Source organism: Platichthys flesus, chromosome 8 (assembly GCF_949316205.1).
Source record: "Platichthys flesus chromosome 8, fPlaFle2.1, whole genome shotgun sequence".
Lineage (NCBI taxonomy): Eukaryota > Metazoa > Chordata > Actinopteri > Pleuronectiformes > Pleuronectidae > Platichthys > Platichthys flesus.
Genome location: NC_084952.1, coordinates 20,478,008 through 20,498,556, shown reverse-complemented (window position 1 = coordinate 20,498,556; position 20,549 = coordinate 20,478,008). Strand labels below are relative to the sequence as shown.

General features: G+C 40.4%; 1 protein-coding gene across 1 annotated transcript in view; it reads left to right on the top strand.

The window, feature by feature from the left end:
* il1rapl2 (interleukin 1 receptor accessory protein-like 2) overlaps positions 1-20,549 on the top strand; it is a 305,540-nt gene that overhangs the window by 176,539 nt on the left and 108,452 nt on the right. Inside the window, exons 4-5 of the mRNA XM_062394184.1 lie at positions 5,121-5,307; positions 5,802-5,955. Of these exons, the coding sequence (XP_062250168.1) occupies positions 5,121-5,307; positions 5,802-5,955 (341 nt within the window). The remainder of the gene's footprint in view (positions 1-5,120; positions 5,308-5,801; positions 5,956-20,549) is intronic.

Sequence of the window (20,549 nt, the reverse complement as noted above, 5' to 3'; positions counted from 1 at the left end):
TAGTTTGAGTATGGTTACATTAATTTATCTCCTGCATTTTGCCTTAATATTTGGGTTTCTCTGGTTTGCCTAGCAGGAATTGGGCCAAAAAAACAAATGATATTGAATTCCAATATCAAGGTCAATCATTACTATTGGTGTAAAGATCATTTGTCAATAGAGTACAGCGCAACAAAGAAACCAGATGTGTGGCTGTGCAGCGGGTAAAGCATTGGATGCTTCAGTGTCTTCTACTCCAGGGGTATTTTACTAACTGAAACATTTAAATGTATTCCACACAGCGCCAGATATGAATACACCCACACAATTTGCATTCGTAAGAGGTGCACAGCATGCGCTAAATGCTTCTGACACAGCGTTTCCATTGCAGTCTAATTGAATCGTCATGAGACATATCTTCTTTACATTGATGCTGTTTTTTACCATTTAGTGTTTGGCATTTATATCAGTTTTTTGGGGTCGGACAGGCAGAGGGGGAGAGAAGGCAATGTGGAGGGACGCAGCGAAGAGGGAGACAATAGAAGCTGCTTCACTTCTCCTCAGTTTAGATCATCTCAGTTCAGTGTGTGTCACTGGCAGAGATGTGAACAACAGCATCATAACAGCAACAAGATGAAAGGGCACTTTTACATAAAATCCATTTCTGCTTTTGGAAGTGTTTCTATTTTAGGGACGTTGCAAGTGACGACCAAAGTCGTGTTTGAATTTAGATAGTTCATAATTTCTAGTGAAAAATGATCATGTGATTTATGTATATGTCATACATTTTCACACATAATTGAATGTACATTACTTACGAGAAGAGAGTGCAGCTCTGGCTGGGATTAACTGTCCAAATCTGTCGAAGAAGAGAGACCAGCCAATGTAATCGAGCCCGACCAAAAGTCAAACTGAGACTCCGCCCAGGTATCCACATTCAAATCCTCAGTCAAGTCCAGAGTCACTAATATAGAATTAGGCCAGTGGTTTAGGTTTACCCAAAGAAGCAGTAAAAAACTCATCATATTTCAGAGACCTGAAGTGGCCGAGGTTCTTGGGCACTGGATGTCAGCAGCAATAAGATAATAACATGAGATAAAAACAGCACTGACTCATTGTTATTTTAATATAGTTTTCCATTATTCCACGACTGTCTCGGTTTCAAGCTTGGTGTCCTGAATCATGACAGAATGCCTCACTCTGTTTCACTGCATTGTCTCAGTTTTTAACATTCAAATATCATTTTTTTTTACCAATTATAGTAAAGATTAGAATAAACTTGTAACATCACTTAATTAGATCATTATCAGATTCTACCAAACTCATTATAACCCAAATTACTATAGAATCAGAAAGTGCACCATGTGTCTGTATACAATACTGTATGTGTGTCTGTCAATATTCAGTGGTCAGGGCTACTGTCCCCCATTCTGATGAAAACACCCGTATATGCAGAAGTACCAACAAATGTGTACATGCATGAACATATTCTTGGTATTTCTTTTAAATGTGATCGTACATATATATATATACATGTCTATGTTTCATAAAATGGGGAATTTCACTATATTTTCTAGTTTCCGGTTGTTACTTTTATTGTATTTTAGTCAGGGTTTTTGCAGTGAAACATGGATGTTTTACTACTACCATTAGTCTAGTCTTTGTTAACAATATTGACACTGCCTCTGAGTAATATAAATGTCTAGAATGGCACTTGGTAGAGTGCATACTTATGCCAAAGCCCAACATTCCCTTATATTTGCCAAATACACACAAAATTGAACACACTCATAGACACCGGTCCCAAAAATATGGCAAATGTTTCTGATCAAGATCCAGTGATCATCCATTCATCCATTAAATATTTCGTAGAGGAAAATGTCGAAAAAACTCTAATTTCATAATGACGGATCTGCCCAATTTCTCCAAATCTGTTCCAAAATTTAACGGCTTCTGGGGTCAGCCCATGTTGCATCCTTCAAAATTTTATGGGAATCTGTTCAGGGGTTTTTATCAAAATTCTGCTGACAATCAAACATTCACCCAAACAAGCCAACCAACCACCAGACAAACTTACAGGGTTGAAACGATAACCTTTTGGGCAGAGGTAACAATGTTAGCGGTTCATGAAAGGCTGGATGATCTGTGTGTCAGAGGGCGAGATACACAGATAGATGGGGGCATGAGAAGGTAAAGGTAAGTGAATCAGTGGAGGAGAAAACAAGATGCTGCAGCCTAGAGATGGATTGATGAGGAGAGTAGCTGAGGGATGGACGGATAAAAGGCTTTGCAGGCCTCCAGTTCAATAATCGGTGGTCCTGGTCAGTGACTAAAGAAACCCTGCGTCCCCTGTACAACACACAAACACACACATACACACACACACGTAGAGAGATACGCAGCATTGATGGGATAAGTGGTTTTGATCCACTTAGATGAGAGGTTGTGGTAAGGGGACAATAGCTGAGTCCTGTGTGTGTGTGTGTGTGTGCGCGCACATGGGTGAGGTAGAAAGAAAGAGAGATCAATGTGCTCTTTTGTGTCTGGAGGTGAACTTGGCCGAACACACACAGGAAGACCTACACAAACATTTACGATCACCTTCAGCCAAATTTAAGACTTCAAATCCAGAGTGGCGTTGAAACCACATTGCATCATACAAATCCTAACCATCTCCAAAGTTTGTTCTGTTGATAGCATGAGGTAATCCGTCTCAAGGACATGCTGTCACACTTCAAATATCATCATTAAAAGAGTAGAGCAACAACACAATTAACAAGTCACTGTATTCTTACACAGCCTACCAATCTACCCTAACTACTTCTCATTTGCCCCAAAAATATATACGTATCTTCATTGTACCATAACAACATTAATGTTTAATTTATTTAATTTAATTTAATTTTTCTTGCCACCAGGGTGCAGTTCTCTATTTACACATCAAACAGAGGTGGAGCAACTTTAGCATTTTTTTGGAGTTGTGTCTCTGGGTACCTGATGAATGTCAGTCAAATAGTCACTCTCTTTTTTAGCTTTGTATCGATTCTCCACTCACTCCTGTGTGAAATGTTTTGCTCTTCACGCAGCAAAACCCTCCTGTTGCTCGCTAGTTAACTAAGAGTCAGTCGTTAGTCCTGAGCAGGCGCCTAGAGTGGGATTCTTGTACAAAGAGTTTTATGAGGCCAATTAAACAATAAAATTAACAATAAAGATGTGTCCTGTAACAAAACTACCTTTTGCAAAATGTGGAAGAAAACACTCAAAATTGTGCACGGTAACATTGTAAGTTAATCTTTTTCAAGCTAGGTTTTATAAACTGGTGTAATAACATGGTAATGGTGTAGATGACATGATGATGTGAGTCATAACCTTACTACGCTCTGTAACATGTCAACAACAATAGAAATATTTATAAATATATTAATAATTATAAGAAATAATCAAAATATTGGTGTCCATGTAACATAGTCCTTGTTCATAAACATAGATTAATATTGGTTTAACCCTTTTCCTTACTCAGTTTTGTGCAACATTAAAATGTGTTTAAACATCTTTTTTAAAGATGTCCCTGGTTGTGTAATATTGGTCAATACTATGGAATTGGGTTCCTAAATATTATATTATGACACTGATCTCTGAAATTTGTCCCATAGTTATGACACCAGGGTTAATGGTAAACTCATTCATTACAATAGTAAGTACCAGCTGACAATGGGAATTATCCTAAATGTGACGAAAAGAGGATGAACCCCTAAATGTTTAATGGTCACAGTTTAAACGAGAAGATTCCTGATGACTGGAGTCGGTTGTTGATGGAGTCATTGAGCCATTGTTTCAATAAGTAAAACCTGCAGTCTCTTTATTTGGAATGACAACTGACCTTTCAGCAACTGCTATGAGGACAAAACAAGAAACAGGCCCTAGAGGGAAAAGACGTTTCTCTCAACCCCATCCTCAAACTGGGCCTTTACAGACTTTAATTTTCTTATAAAAGAGTGTTTTGCTTGTTGGCGCTGAAGGTTGTACAACCAGTAATTTCCTCTGGTTTCACTGTTGTCAACAAAACACTGAGATGTCAGAAGGGCCTATAATTTCACCAGAATACCCACAAAGGTGCCAAATGGTCTACATGAAAACATACTGTTTCATTGACAATGTTTCAGTGTTGAGTCCCTCCTGTCACAGTTGCCATTCCCCGTTGGATGGATAAACAAATCTTCTCAAAACAAACACAAGCGGTTTGCAGCACAGGCCATAGAAACACACCTCACTTATGTGTCGTGTGGGTGATGCTGACAAAGTTCAGAGCCACAACTTCAACTTGAGACTTTTTTGGTGATTTTTCTTTCAAGAGCTCTGCATTTTGTAATGTTTAAATGTATGACAGTGTGAGTAGAGGAACATAATCAGAATCAGAATCAGAATCAGAATGTATTTATACCAAGTAGGTTTACACCTAGAAGGAATTTGCTGTGGTTATTGGTGCATACAATGAACATAGAAAACATAAAAACATAAAAACACAGTAAATACAACACACATAAGAAAAGCAATAAAATGAAACAATATATATTTACTCACTATTTACTTCTTATTTACTCCCTTTTTTAATATTTATACAAAGTAACATTTATTTAGACATAAACATATCTAAATTAATATATATAATAGATAAAAGATAAAAGATATAAAAAGTGAAATAAAAAGTGAAATGCAAGATGCAAGACAGTGAACAGTGTCAGATTGTAACATGCAATCTAATGCAGTATAATATAATATAATGTGTTAATTTAACACATCCTTAATGTGAGGGGGGGGAATAAAAGCCCGAGTCAGGTGGGGGTCCCGGGCCTTGTTGATAAGGCCAACTGCAGCCGGGAAGAAGCTGGTCTTGTGGCGGGAGGTTTTGGTCCTGATGGACCACAGCCTCCTGCCCGAGGGAAGAACCTCAAAGAGTTTGTGACCCGGGTGGGAAGGATCCGCCACAATCTTACCAGCACGCCTCAGGGTACTCCAGGCAAACAGGTCCTGTAGAGATGGCAGATTGCAGCCGATCACCTTCTCAGCAGAACGGATGATACGCTGCAGCCTCCTACAATAGTAAAGACACATTCTCTTTGTTTTGTCTGTAAACTTTTCAGGAACTCAACATACTGCATGAAAGTGTCCATGTCGATGACAGTGGAGGAGAGCGATGAGGGGAGGTGCTTCAGCAGCAAAATCCGCCACCTGGAGAAAGCTGAGATAACTCACAGCAAAATGGTCACCTGCCCTGATATAGAGGACTACATGGCTCCGTACAAGCAGCCACATATGACCTGGTACAAGGTATGACACACACACACACACACACACACACATACACACACACACACACACAAACGCTATCTCAGATATGAACTGCAGAAAATGTCCGTGCAACATGTCCCAAGTTTGACTTTCACACATAAGGAACACCGTAGGAGAAAACCTGGTCAGATGCGTTCGCAAAGATATCTACGTGTGTGTCAACTCTTTTTCCCATTTGTCCTATGCTAGAACGTCATGAACATGCCCACTTGCTTGCGGTGTATCCTTTAATCTTCAACTGTGTTCTCACATGGGCTCACTCAGACATTCTGCAGAGGTTCTACCCAGTGGCTGGTAGGGGAAAGCCTGGAAAACCTCTGGAGCAAGTGACTCAGACACTTAGATTCTCACACACAGCCCCTCTGGATCATTTCAGGAGATTTTAGTGCTTTTCCGTAAGCAGCTATTCAGAGCCGTTCCTTATACATGAATGTCCAGACGATTGTAACGCTTCCCTTCTGTCTGTGTGTCAGGAGTGTGAGCGGGTTGAATGGAGGAGTTCCATCATGCTGAACACCACCCACCTGTGGATACCCGAGGTGGAGGAGGGCGACGGGGGAAATTACACCTGTGAGTTACAGTATGGATCGAGAGTGGTGCGGCGGACAACACAGCTCAAAGTGACAGGTAGGACACAGCTCATGCATGAACGAGTGGAAGATACGTATCTCTTGTTCTTTCAGTTTATGGTTTTGAAATGATTCTGCAGGATGAGCTGCTTTGGTGAAAATGTGATTTGGCCACTGACGACTGGGTTCAGTGGCAAAACGGACGTGAGCACATCCACATCATCACACCCTGGTTTTTTAGTAACCTCCTGCTCAGTCTGATGTCGGCACATCCCTAGGATTGTAAAAGTAACGATTCAGTTGGGATAGATTAAAGTAAAACTGGTTTGATGGTGTCGCAGCTTGTGGATTTCCCATTGCTGAAGGTGGTTGGAGCAGCTGACAGCAGCACAGTCAGTGTGGGGTTTCAAGGGGAAAAGATTTGAACGGGACTAAATGTGGTTGTAAATTTCAGATCATAATCTTTACTTCAATGGCTGTATTTCCAACGTGGAGCCGTTTTTACAGGAGACCTAGACATATTGAAGTGGTCTGAAGGTAAAAATCCTCTTTATTACGTCACAGTGTTACTGTCACTGATGGGAGAATGAATGAATGAAGGATGCAGGGATTAGGGTTGCAAAGGGGTGAACATTCTCCGGTAAATTTCCAGCATCCTGTTCACTACAGCAGGGCTATTGAGGCCTGCCTGTAGTGAACAGGACTAGTCAGGTAAGTTTCAATGATATTACTGTGGGAAATATATAAGCATGCTGATGGGGATTGTTCATCTGTTCATTTAGCCTCTTTCAATTAATTTATCCATTAATCGTAAAAAATATTTTTAAAGACGATTCAAATTGTTTGGCTAACTATTTACATCTCTGGCATTGCATTAGTGTTTTTTACAAGCTTTTTTCTCATCTTATTCTACAGAACAATGCCACTATCTCATGTGTGGAGACGTTTCACCCCAGATAATGTAGAAGGAAAAGCTGTGTACATTTGCAAATATGATGCAAAGACCTATGTATTTAGAACGATGTAAAGATGCAGAAGCATATAGTCAAGTGCCCAAAGTTTCCTCAGGGCTCGTGTATTCCCGTATATTCCCGTTAATTCCCATGGCAAGTTTCCAACTTTGAATATTCCCAGAATTTTGCAACCCTAGCAGGGATACATTAGTGCGTCAGGACTGGTCATGACTGGTGGATAAAACCGTGAGCACATATCTGAGTTTCTATCTGATCTCTCTGATTGTGAGGTGCATTAAAGCACCCAGAATGAGTTTGTGTAAACTCACTGCCATCTCGGAAACAGAGAGGAGTTAAACCATGGCAGGAATATGTGCTCTGCCAGCTTTTAATATACAGTGGATTTCTCACTGACTCCATCCATTATTTTGACAGATGCCTCGACTCAGCAATACTTCATTCATCATTACTACAGCGCTTTTAAAGTTTCCTGGAATGCACAATGCAAAGCTGCCTGGAAACAATCGAGTACATTTACATTGCTGCTGGCACAGGGTTGTGTATTTGTGATTTTGAGTTTATTTGTCTTATTCCCAGAGAATGTTACAAGCTCCAGTAATTTCTGACTTAACTTTGACTCGTCAGTAACATCTGCACTTTGCTGTTACAAGCGTGTGTGTGGGTGTATGTGTTTGTGTCTGTGTGTGGTTTGGTGTGCACATCTTTGTACTAGTACAGATATCCTAGTGAGGACCATTTTGAGCCTAGACATTTGAGTGTGAGGACATTTTGACTGGTCCTCTTTTCTGACCCACTATAAATTGTCTGTTTGAGGGTCAAGACTTGATTTTAGTGTGTTTAGTATTAAAATGACTTAAACGTTAGGGTAAGGCATCAGTTAGTTAGTTGTGATGGTTAAGGTTAGGATAAGGGTCCAGGGGATGCATTCTGTCAATGAGCATCCTCACTAAGATACAAATACAAAGTTGTGCACTGTGCTTGTATGAATGTGTGTGTGTGTGTGTGTGTGGGGGGGGGGTATGTGTGTGTGTGTCTGCACGCTTATAGGAGAGAGCTTCAGTCGCTTGGATTTGTTGCAAATTCCTGCTTTTGCACTCATTGTTGTGCCATGTGCAATATGCACATTTGTATTTTCTATGACACACAGACACTCTCACACACACACACACACACTGACACACTGAGTGACCCTCCAGTCTTTCATAATGTGATGTACCATGATAAGAAGCATGCAGTGAAAGCAGATACAGCTCCAGTGACTGCACTCTCTTACATTTCACTGTTTCATATCTCTTACATTTTGAATCCCAGAACCAGAGTCAGTCCTTTTTTTTCTCATCTTGCTCTTCGTGCCGGTGGTTCAGACGTGCAGCTTCCTCTTGTTCAGCGGAGCTGATATGAGCAGCCACTGCTTCATTTGCCATGGAATAATTCAGCACCACATTTTCTGAGTTGCCTTCATCTACGCTCATGCGGAGGGGGATAACAGTGGGAAGGTGGAATCACAGCCTTTCTAACACATTTTCTCAGCGTACACTAGAAAGGAAATAGATTCGGCTGGTCCCCGTGTTGAGCTGTCTCCCTGGAACATCACTCTAGTTGAACCTGAAGCGTGACTTAACACAGATTAGTTAGAGAGAAATGGCTCAAAGGATGGGAGTGTTACAACGTAGAAAGTAAAAAGTTCAGCTTTTTTGTTGACCAAAAATAGATAAGATAGAAACAAGCATAGCAAGTGTGCTGGAGAAGTCTTTTGCCTGATGAAATAAAATACATGATGATGATTTTCAACTTAAAATGTTTCTTGTACAATGAGTTTTCCAGGCTGAATTTGAGTCATATATATGAAAGATTAATACTGAAGTTCAAACAGTGAAAAGATCACACTCTGGCAGAGAAGCAGGTAAAAGGGATGCAAAGGGAAACAAAGATGAAATGCTTTTGTACTTCACTTTCTCTCAGTACTTGAATTTCTCTGTACTAGATGTACTAGATCTGTTCTAAACGTTTTGTAAATGTGCTCAAAGAGATGTTTGATATCACCTGACCAACACTATACGATAGATTGTCATGTTCGCTTATAGAAAGTCTCTGTTATTTCCTCATGTGGCAAACAGTGAACATTATAAGGAGGCCTTATAATGCATGAGTTTGATTACCCTTACAACAATTAGCTGCCTGAACAAGCTGCTGGACTCTTACACTCCACCGATCTCCTGTGTCAGCCCTGTGTTCTTTCTTGATGTCATCAGATAAGTTACAGAAATGAGCAGGGAAGCAAACTAACATACGGAGATGTTATGTTTGAATGAACTGAGCAGAACTGTGTGTGTGTGTGTGTGTGTGTGTGTGTGTGTGTGTGTGTGTGTGTGTGTCAGCCGGAAGCTCCACACGCAAAATGCTGTGAGGCCAATTTATCTCGTCCTATTTAGGAAGCCAGACTATCTCTCTGCCTCTTATTACTTTCTTTCCTCTCTCCTTCTCTACACTCTCCCACATTCAGACCTTTGACTCTGTCTGTCAGCCTCTTTCCTCTCCACATTTCTACAACTACTGAGCTTAGGGCCAATTCTCTGGCCAGCCCCGTTCCACTCTTCATTACCCACAGCCTATTTGTGTGCTTGCCAGTGTACATGCATGTACGTGTGTAACGGATATAAACATGAGATTCAGGACTTGGTTTTTGGTTCTTTATTTAGCTGCAGACACCTGCAGAAACCAACAGAAACCTTTTTGCTCCATTCAAAAGTCCTCAGTGTAACAAAATTGCACTCATACTTTTCTTTAGTACACACACCAGTAACACATTGTTGGGCAAACAGTTATTAAATCAAAAAGGAAGCCCACATACCTGCAGAAACCAACAGAAACCTTTTGCTCCATTCAAAAGTCTACAAAATAGAATAAACGTTTTTTCCAAAACATAAAATCACTCAAATGCAATGTACTTATATATACAACATGAAATTTACACCGGTCATTTATCAAAGAAAACGATAGAACAGCATGGAGCCTTTCAACAGTTGACTTAAGGCCGGCGCATGCTTCTGCGTTTTCACGGTCCTGCAAGCGCAAGAGCCCTTCCGGGCCCCTTACGTGCTTATGTATCTCTTCTTACGTCCTTACGTGCATCGCACCATTTTTCTAACTATAGACAAAGCTCCGCAAGCCTCCGCCAGCCCGCAGGGCTGTGATTGGTCTGATAACTACATCCTTTTCGGAGTCGCATTTCTGGTTTCATGCCACATAATACAGGCAGAAACCACGGAAGATTTAGAAGAACGAATATGGACCAAATAGAAGAGCGGTTGGCAGAAGAGATCCGATAGTATGATCACTTGTATAACCCGTCACTGACTGGCGGATTCGTCCGACAGAAAAAGGCAACGAGGAGCCGCAGTGGCGATGTACATAAACAGTCGACGAAGAAGAAAGAAGTCGTCTTCGACAAAACACGTTACTCCGCCTAGTGTTCTGTCGGGGAATTGCTTTTTAAGATGGGCAGCGCTTGGGGAAGCATGAATGACAAAGAGTCCTGCGACACAGCTGCGTGAAAAGCCGCAGACGCAGTTGCAGAAGCATGCGCCGGCCTTTACCCTCAGTGTAACATAATTGCACTGAGGGAAGGAAGAGCCGACAGGAAGTAAGAGCTTCGAGGAGCACAAAAGGTGGTGCACAGCAACTTCACTTCCGCAGGTAGCATTAACAAAATAAAATATTAACAAAATAAAGTTCACAAATACAAATTATAAATAAAAATAAATACAGTACATTCTTAACTCTGTTACACATATAGTGTATATCAATGCGTATGTGCATCTTTGACATATGACTAGCTGCTGAGGATTTACTGTGCCGTGATACTTCATGATTTGAGCAGCATCATTGGCTGTGTAAAGGATCTATCTATCTCACATGGTCAAATCAGGGATTTCTTCAACTTCAGCGCGCTATATCCAGCAGCCGCAAGCCTCCACTGTAAATAACTGTCGGTAAAAAGCAGCCCCCGAAGACATCTGTCAGTGTGTGCCAGGCCTCGGAAAAACATCTCTGTCCTTGATCCCGTAGTTAGGTCTGTGTCTCTTGGCAGCAGCTTTTATCGCTGTGCTTTCAACATTAAATGGAGATTAAAGTAAAGACACAGGCGGAGCACCCAGATCAGCTGCTGGCTATAACGTTGATTCCTGCAAAAGACACTTCACTGAAGAAAAGAGGTGCTGGATATAGACTGAGGGAGAACCTGCAACAAGGAGGATGTGATGTAAACGTCACGCTCTTGATGTGCTTCATTCAAAGCATCTACTTGTTTTTTCAAACATTCAGCTCTTAATTAACTGCTGCACCTGAGGGGACACATCGGAGGGGCTGGGTAATCTCTTGTGTTAACAACGCTGTTCAGTTCGAGGCCTTGGGATATCCTTGGATCTATGCTCTAGACTGAATCTGTGACGTTGGGGCCTTTTTTTTTTTTTTTCTAAATGCATAATGGTTTCCGCTTGCAATGCTTTTCACAACATTTGAATTCATGTGCAAATATAAACCGCGTTTGAAATAAAACATCTTCCATGGCCATAAGCTCAGTTATGCAGGACTTAAAGTTGAGCAGTGATGGTAAGAGATGATTTCTCAAACACTCACTAAACCCTGAATTAAAAATCCCCCATCACATTATAACATTAACATCTGTTACACATTTCAAAAAGGCTACAAACACTTTCTGCAGGACCCACAACCACTGATTTATCTTATACTGGTTATTTCATACCACTAAGCTCCTTCCCCTCTAAATGTCTTTGAAGCTGTCTGTACTGTAGTCATCACTCATCTCCCTGTTTTGATTTCATTCTGTCTCTGTATTTTTTATATGTGATATTTGTCTTTTATATGCTGCAGAACAGGAACCTGCTGTAAACTAGTTCTAACTGAGTTGATCCTGTTTAACTGTAACTATAATAATACTCTTAATCCTTTCATGTATAGCAAAAAATATATATGTAAATGAAAAAATAATAGAACACAGCTAAATAGTTGTAAAATGATGAGATCAGGATAAAGCCATTTCCTTCGGTCAGTCACATAAAGTTCACGACAAGCATCAGCACAAATCAGCCAACAAACATTTTCTGTGTTTTGCATTATTCATAATTTGATGATTAGACGGCTGGTGAAGCAGTGAAACATAATATTGAGAACATGATATAATTTGGCATATCTGTTTGTTTTGTGTATGAATTTACAAACAGATGTAATGTTGTCCTCTGCAGCTGGTTTTAGTCTCACTATTGGAGCCAAACATTAAAGCAAAGGTCTTGGTCACATGTTTCATGTACGTCAGGATGTATTCACTAGGTCTGTTTCCGTGGCACTTTTTTAGTGAAAAAAAGTTTGGAATTTAGATTTTCTTACACACACAGAACTGTTTCGTGTCATTTCAAGATCTTTACGGATTCGTGTGTCACTTTTAGTTTTTTTTTTATGTCTGCCAATCTGTCCCATGGTTGGACAGATGGGACATTTTCCTATGTACCAAAGTGGGACACAAACAAGTTGGAAGTGCTGTTCACCAAACCTCACGGTTACTTGCTATGTTACTTTCAGCTGGTTCGGTTTAAGAGGTGCCAAGTCACAGCTGAAATGTTCACAATCTGTGCCTGATGAGCAAGATCCTGATCCAACGATAGAAAACAGAAACTTCATTTGGACAAATAGCCTAAACAAAAATAACAAATCAAAAAATGCACAGACGTTGTATGAAGCAAAGGTGAAAAGCTCCAAAGACCCTAATGGATTAATACACTATTATTATGAGTCACATCCTACTTGGGCAGGAGTTGCTGTTTGTTGACACCTGCACCGTCTTTATCTGTTAATAGGAATAATAACAATAATCATTGCAGAGCCAAAGTTTGACCCGAGGCAACGTTAATCATTTGCAGTTGTAAACAAATCAGAGCTGAATATTATGTGATAAAAAAGGCTTGTTCTGCTAGTTCATGAATTCATACCCACATTGCCAACCAGGCTTAAATTAACTTTTTTAAGATGCTGTATTTTCTGCCTGCTGCTCTTTCCTCTTTGTGTGTGTGTCTGTGTGTGTGTGTCCTTGTGCGTTTGCTTATGTATGTTCATCAACATGCAGTTTGTAATTCTGTGTGATCTGTGTGAGACACGCACACAAATACTTAAGCAAACGCAAACAGATGAAGCACACGCACGGTCCGCTGGGTAGGTCGGATCTGATTGGGTCAGAGCCGAGATAACTCAGGGTCAGTGGAGAGAGGGAGGGAGAGAGAGAGAGGGGGATAAACAGCAAGAAAGAGAAGTAGGAAATAGATGAAGAGGAAAACGAGAAGGAGGAAAGAAAGAAAGAAAGAGCAAAAACACAGTCAAGTTAGAAAAAGAAGGGGAGGAAGGAAATCAGGCTATTAAAATGTTACCTTTAACATGCACACACTTATTGCCTCAAGGGAAAGAACCATACTGAGGTCACTGAAGGCTGAGTTGACCTTTGAACCTGAATTATTGTTGTATTCATAATTCATGTATACAAAATGAACAAGGACAGACAACAGATTAATGCAAAGGATGCAATGTCAGACAACAACCAAGGGAATTGCAAAACTTACATTTTGAAGAGTTGTTTTTGGTTTCACACAGTTGATCTGAAGGGAGAGAAATTTGATGAAATGTAAGTAACATATGTAAATGATGAGATGAATCGACTGATTGAGCAAATGAATGGAGAGATTCGTCTATATGTTCAAGCAGAATATTGCCTTTTGGGAAACATTAATTTGGAGGCCAGAGACATAATGGTTGTTTTTTACTGGGATATATACTTCGTTACAAAGTCAACAAAAACATGAATTAATAAGTGTCGGTGTGAAGATAAAACACATTGGCTGTAAAAATACTTTACAGCCAATGAACAAAAATGCAGACTGATGTTCGTCACTGCCCATTGAATGGCTGAAAAAAGTGAGGGAAGCAGAAATATATATAGAGAGATGGAGAAGCAGACAGACGGAACTCTCTCATCGTTTTATTTTTATATATCTGTTGTCCAGCAGTGAAGAGCTCAATCAGCCCTGAGCTGCCTTCAGGAGCAATCTGCCACTCTCCTGCTCCACAGCTCTATCCCTGCGTGTGCGTGTGTGCGTGTGTGTTCTGTGTGTGTGCACATGTGGTTTTAGCCGGTTTTGCCCACAAGCCTGTACAAACAAGAGTAGGTGTATTATGATGTATCTGAGACTTTGTGAGTGCTTGTGCCTGTATGTGTACTAAACACCTGGGCGGCTGCATATGTTAACCGAAATGGATTATAAAGGCAAAGCAGCATTGAAGATACTGTATAGTTTAAAAAAGATATAATCGTTGCCAAAAATGTATATAAAAAGTGCAACATGTAGGAGAATAAAGAAAATATTTGTCTAAGAACCAGTCTTTCTGGGTGGTCGGCCACTATTAAGGCCTAGTTAGCAGGTTATTGCTTGATATTTTAATTTTCTTACAAATTTAGTATAGTGTTTCTGCCGACATCAGTGTGAACACATTCCAGGATAATGATATAAAGAAGAATGACACCTCAGAGGCAGTTCTTTGGTGGTTCAAATCTGTAATCCTGCCAATGTGATTATATTTAGAGCCCTCATTGTCAGGAGATATTGATGCCATTATGCTGTGTCCTGATTGGTGAATGAGTTTGTCCCTTTTCCTGCAGATGGGAATAGATTTCAGCTCCGTCTTCCAGGCCTCTGCTGTTCAGTGCACGACCAGCGGGGCCGCCACTGCTCTGTGTGAGGTGCTAATAATTAGCTGAGTTGGTTCAATTAATTAATTATTAAATAATAAAAAACTACAAATGTTTGAATTTGTAAATTTATTTCCATTGCATCCTTAACAAAATTTGCTGTATCACAAATTAAAGGTGAAGGCATCAGTAGCTACATAGATTTCTTTAGTACACTTTAAAAACAGGTGTTTGCCTTGATACACCTTTACATCGTGCCCTGTGGCTTACCTGGCAGTTTCTGTGCTTCCTGCTCCATTCTAAATCTCAGAGCTAATCCAGTCAGCATTCATCTTCCAGAATAACTGCAGGTGACGTCATCGTCTTCTTCTTCTGGATACTTTGTCTCAACCAATTCTTTCTCTCTCTCTCTCTCTCTCTCTCTCTCTCTCTCTCTCTCTCTCTCTCTCTCTCTCTCTCTCTCTCTCTCTCTCTCTCTCTCTCTCCATTTGCTTTTCTTCTCCTCTGTCTCTTTACCCCCTCAGCCATGTTTCAAAAAAAGTCTCATCTATATTTCAGAGGCATTTCAAAGTAAAATGTGTGTTGGCAAAGTACACAGCATTCAGGCTAAATTTACCACTGCTAAGGATTCCTGTGCATCTGTATGTGTTGGTGTCTGCGTGTGAGAAACAGATGAGGGAAGAGAGACAGAGAAAGAAAGATAGAAAGAAAGAAAGAAAGAAGATTTGCTCTGGTGCAAAATGTTTGTAACCTAATTGGAATACTTTTAAGCCTATAATGCAACATTACTTCCCCTGCATGACAATTTCCCACAAACAGACACACACTAGGACACATTTTCTGTCTTTCTTTCCCAACCATCCTCTGTCTACAGCTCTCACTGTCCATTTCTTCACCTCTTTTTCTTCTTTCTTCCTCATTCTCTTCTCTTGTCTTCCTCCTCCTCTCACTCTTGTGTTTTCTCTTCATTCCTATCCTTGCTTTCATTCAGTGTTACATTGTTTTCTCTTCATCTGTCATACACTTGTCTCTCCCTCTCTCAATTGAATATGCTGTATTGTGTGGGTGTGCATGCATGCATGTGTGTGTGTGTGTACCCACTTGTGCATGTTTGTGTTTTTGTAAGTGTGGTAGGAGAGGCCTGTGACCTAGTTAGAGACTCACCCCCTAATTCATTGTGAAATTGGCTCTGGTCTCCAAAGACAGGGATTCGATGAGGTTACTACAACCTCATGCACACATATACACACACACATATACTCACAAATACACACTTCCTATTAACACAACTTTGCAACTTAAATAGATAGCTCTGCAGAGAGATGGTAGGAGACAGAGGGGGAAGGAGACAAACATCCCCAAGAACAGAATATTCTGCTGTTGTTTTGGGATGTTTGAGAGTAAGAATTCATTTATTTAAAAGTTAGAGCGCCGTGTTTATTCACTCCTACATTCATAAGACGCATGATTCCAATTTTAGGCTTCTTCGCCTGGGTTTGCTTCTCCAAAACATGGAGAATGGTGCAGTTGTATTTCTAAAAACGGTCATCGCATCAAGGTGCCAGAAGCTGTCTCCACCCGCCAGTGATGAGGGCTGAACATCTCCTATTAACTCAAACTGAAATAAGGTGCTTAGAGAGTTTCCTCAATAGAATTTCTAAAATCCATATTTCATTCAGATATTATATCTGCATTCACTCTGGGAAAAGCTTGAATGTTAATTGTGAGAGATTTGCTCACAAGTGTGTGTTCACACCTGGTATCAAAATGCATCCTGGATGTGGCTCTTGTGACCACTGGTCATCAGATTACACTTTCCTGCTCAGTATGCAAATAATGTATGGGATCACCACAGGTTGTGGTTTTATCTCAGTCTGAGTTTACAGATGTGTCTGATGACAATGCTTGTGTTTGTGTGTGTGTGTGAGGGTGAGTGGAGTCAGGAGGGGCCAACCGAGTGAACAAGATGCACGTAGATCTACAACAACAAAAGATTTCACACAAAAAAGAATAGAAATGTGTTGATCAGTGTTGACACTGTGTCCACAACAAATAGACATATGGACCCTGAGAAAAGTGAAAATACATACGATTTTATTGTGAAACTGTAACAAGTGTAGAGACTGTGGACGTGATATGACATTCCTTCATATGTGTTCACACAGCGAAAATAATATGGCCATGTATGCACCAGATCACCTTTTGAATGAGGTTCCAGGGTTTAGTATTGCAGTGATTTCAACCTTTTTTGAGCCGCGGCACATTTTTTACATTTGCAAAATCCTGGGGCACACCACCAACCAAAATGACACAAAATGACACTATGGCCTAACACAGTACATATAATACATATAGTTATTAATATAGTTTCTTAATGTATTAAAAAGCACTACTTAAAATTATTTCAGCCCTTTATTACTCTTATCTTTTAATGAGCACAAATTGATTCAGACTTATGAAACAATCTTTGATTTAACTAAACTTTATTTTAACGGAGACATATTATACCCATTTTACCACAGTTGATATGGTTCCTTGGGGTGTTGAAATGTCTGTAACATATTTTGGTCAAAATACCACAAGGATAATTTAAAACTGGACCTTTTAACCCTGTCTAAAACAGAGTGACCTGTTTTGATGCCAATATATACTCCCGTTGTTTACCCGCGCTTCATTGAATTTCTTCACTATGACATTCAGAGCACTGGGCAGAAATCACATCGCGTCAACACCCACCGTGGGCCTTCGCGGTGCTTTGTTTTAATTAAACAGTCAGATTCCCCTGGTCCGCACCAGTTCTAAGTCAGCTGCTAGGCGCCAGCCGAGGCGCACTGCCGGAGGGGGCCCCCCGCGCGAATGGAGGGTTCCCCCAGCAGGGGCCGCCGTAGCTGAGGTGATCCGCGAGAAGGGCCCGACTTCCGCACCGGCGGGGGACACCACAAATACCATTGATATCGGTGAAAGTCAAGTTTATTACCGATGTGCAGATGTCGGTAATCAAGGCGAATATCGGCCGCTACCAATGTTCGGCCGATACTTCGGTGCAACACTAGATATTAGATAATTTCCCACGGCACACCTGAAGATCTCTCACGGCACACTAGTGTGTTTACATGTGTTTCCTGCTGGTCCTCCGGCTTCCTCCCACAGTCCAAAGTCGTGCAAGTTAACTCGAGGTTTGAAAGTGAATGTGGATGTTGTTAGCTGTGTGACTTCAAGATTCAAGATTTTTATTGTCAAATGCACAACAATAATATTAAGCAGTCGCTCAGAGAAATGCTTGAGTCTCAGGCTCTCTTCTAACAATGCTCAACTAATTACAACCTATACAATAAAATAAAATAGAAATAGTATAAAATAGAATAAAATAGAATATCAAAATTTAAAATAGAAAATAGTGTATATATATCTAAATATATATAAACAGCTGAGGAGAAAATAAACAACAAAATTGAAAATATGTAGTTATGTCACTTTATAAGTCAGCCCCGTGATGGACAGGCGGCCAACCCTCCCGCCAAATGTACCCCAATATCTTCATCACGAAAACACTGTTCGTACTTGTTACTTGTTCCTTTTGAGAAAAAAATCTAAACTATCAATAGAAGATGTAAGTGAGAGAAACTGTGAGATTTCAGAAGCTGTGTGAAAATTCACGCCTCCGATTTGGTGATCGTTAAAGTTCAGACAAGATTGAAATATACTTTCTCAAATGTTGAATGCCATGACGTAGTTTGAGAGGGTACAATGAGAGAGAGGGAGACGTGGAGATACTGAAATAGCTGTGAAAGTAGGAATGAGTCAAATCGGCTGCTACACTCATCGTTACATCCTTTTTTATTTAGATATTTTAGGATCTTCTACTTTACTTTTCAGCTGTGTAGTTGAATGCTTTATTTTGTAGCATAGATAAAGTCTTTCATTGCTTGGTAAAACTTTTCCATTACTTTAATTTCTTTTAAAACCTTCCTCACTAGGAGAAGGACAGTATTGAAGAACACTGAGAATGCTTCCGTTTTTCTCAACTGTTTTTTTTCCTGTCGTCGTGCAAGTAATGGCCGGTATCTCTCAGAGGGAATGATATTGCTACAGGCCAACATAACCTCTTAGAGAGAACGCTGAGGTGAATGTCCACAGTTCTCTGTTATATACTTAACCAATTAGTAGTTGTTGCCAGAAACTAAACTGTAATAATAGAAGGTCGAACAAAGTCTGGCAGATTCCCCAAATGAATTGGCAAAATTGTCTGGGCCTAGCAATGCTTCAAAATGACATTTTAGGAAGGCTTTGACTGAACCATCCAGTCTTACCTCATCTCTGTACAGACTTTGTCGCTCCTTGACAGCTTGGCAGTATCTCCTTCTTTGCCAGAGGACTTTGTGTTGTGATTTGAGAAAATTAACTGGACTCTATGGCAGAACACAGAGACGGAAGCAGGTGACGTTTAAAAGGATTTATTGAGAGAACTGGCAACAAGATCTGAGAATGTGAGCAGGAGTAACACCGTCCGGGAAAGAGGACAGGTGATTTTTCCAGGATCCAAATTTAACCAACCGAGCGGAAAAGGCAGGGGAGCAGGGGAGGCTGAGAGTGTTGTCTGAGAGGCAGGTGATATCGGCACAAGAAGACAACAAGTTTTAGTTTAGAAACAAAATACGGAAACTTCAGGGTGCAGGGACAAAGCAGGGGGCCATAACGTTCCTACCAAAGACTGTATATACAGATGAAGGACAGCTTCCCAAAAGTAAAGCCAAACGTGTTGATCGCCCCCTTGTGGGTGGCTGCAGTAAGGGTCCTAAACCCTGTCTTCTTTATGTCAGCAGATGGGACATGGATCAATATAAAGGTCAAAGTGCATTTATGCAAGAATTTTCTTCTTAAATATGCTCTCTTTCATTTACACTGTTGTTTGTTCAAGCATTCATTTTTTCCCATGTTTCCTGTATTGGCGGGACCTCGCTGCCCCACCTCCATCTATCCATCGCTACTGCACAGACTCTAGAAGTAGAGATGCAGCATCCATCTTTATATCCACTCTAGACTCTAAAGAGTAAAACTGAAATCTTCTTATCGTGTGTTTCTAGCATGTTAAGGTGACAAGGTGATGTGGCTCAGGTATGCAGGTGCATTGGCGTGAGAAAGGAGCTTGGAAGTCACGCCATGCCACAAACAAGAACAGAAACAGTACGTGGACAGAACAACGAAAAGGGAGCAGGGAAACATACAGGAAGCAGGAGTGTATATGTTATAATACAATTGGTCTGTGCCCTGCACTGGGAACACATTTTCAAGGTTACACTGATCACCTGAAGAATCACTTTGTAGTACAGGGAATAACAAACCACCCACTACACCACAAGTGTCTTTGTGGAGCAGGTTTTTCAACACGTTCAAACAGCTTTTATAGATTCCATATGGATATTTGTTTTTTATGCTTTGCAATTCAATATAATCTTTATACCTGGACATTTCTTATGGAACCCAGTAGTACATTGTCATATTCATGTGATAATAATGTGATGTGTTAATGTCAAATGTCCTCAAAATGAGCTCAGTATTGAACCCACAAGGATACAACATGTATGCTTCCAATGGTGAAACCATTGTATTCTTCTGTTGGATAGAAGTATTTTGTTGTTAAAATGGTAAACAACTTTACAATAAGCTGCAATAACCCATTTCCTGCTCCTGTTTTCTTTTCATTGATGAATACAGTGGAATAACAGACAACACAGACAACACATGTCCTTGAACCGATAAATCATGGTAATGAAATTGGGGTTGTACGCTCCGCTCCCTCTTCACACACCCCCACGTCCTATTTGTTATTTAATACAGTGTATCCACTCACACACAGCGGTAAAGGTATATAAATTGTCAGAGAGGGAGGTGAAATAAGAATCACTTTTTTTGTTAAATATATCTATT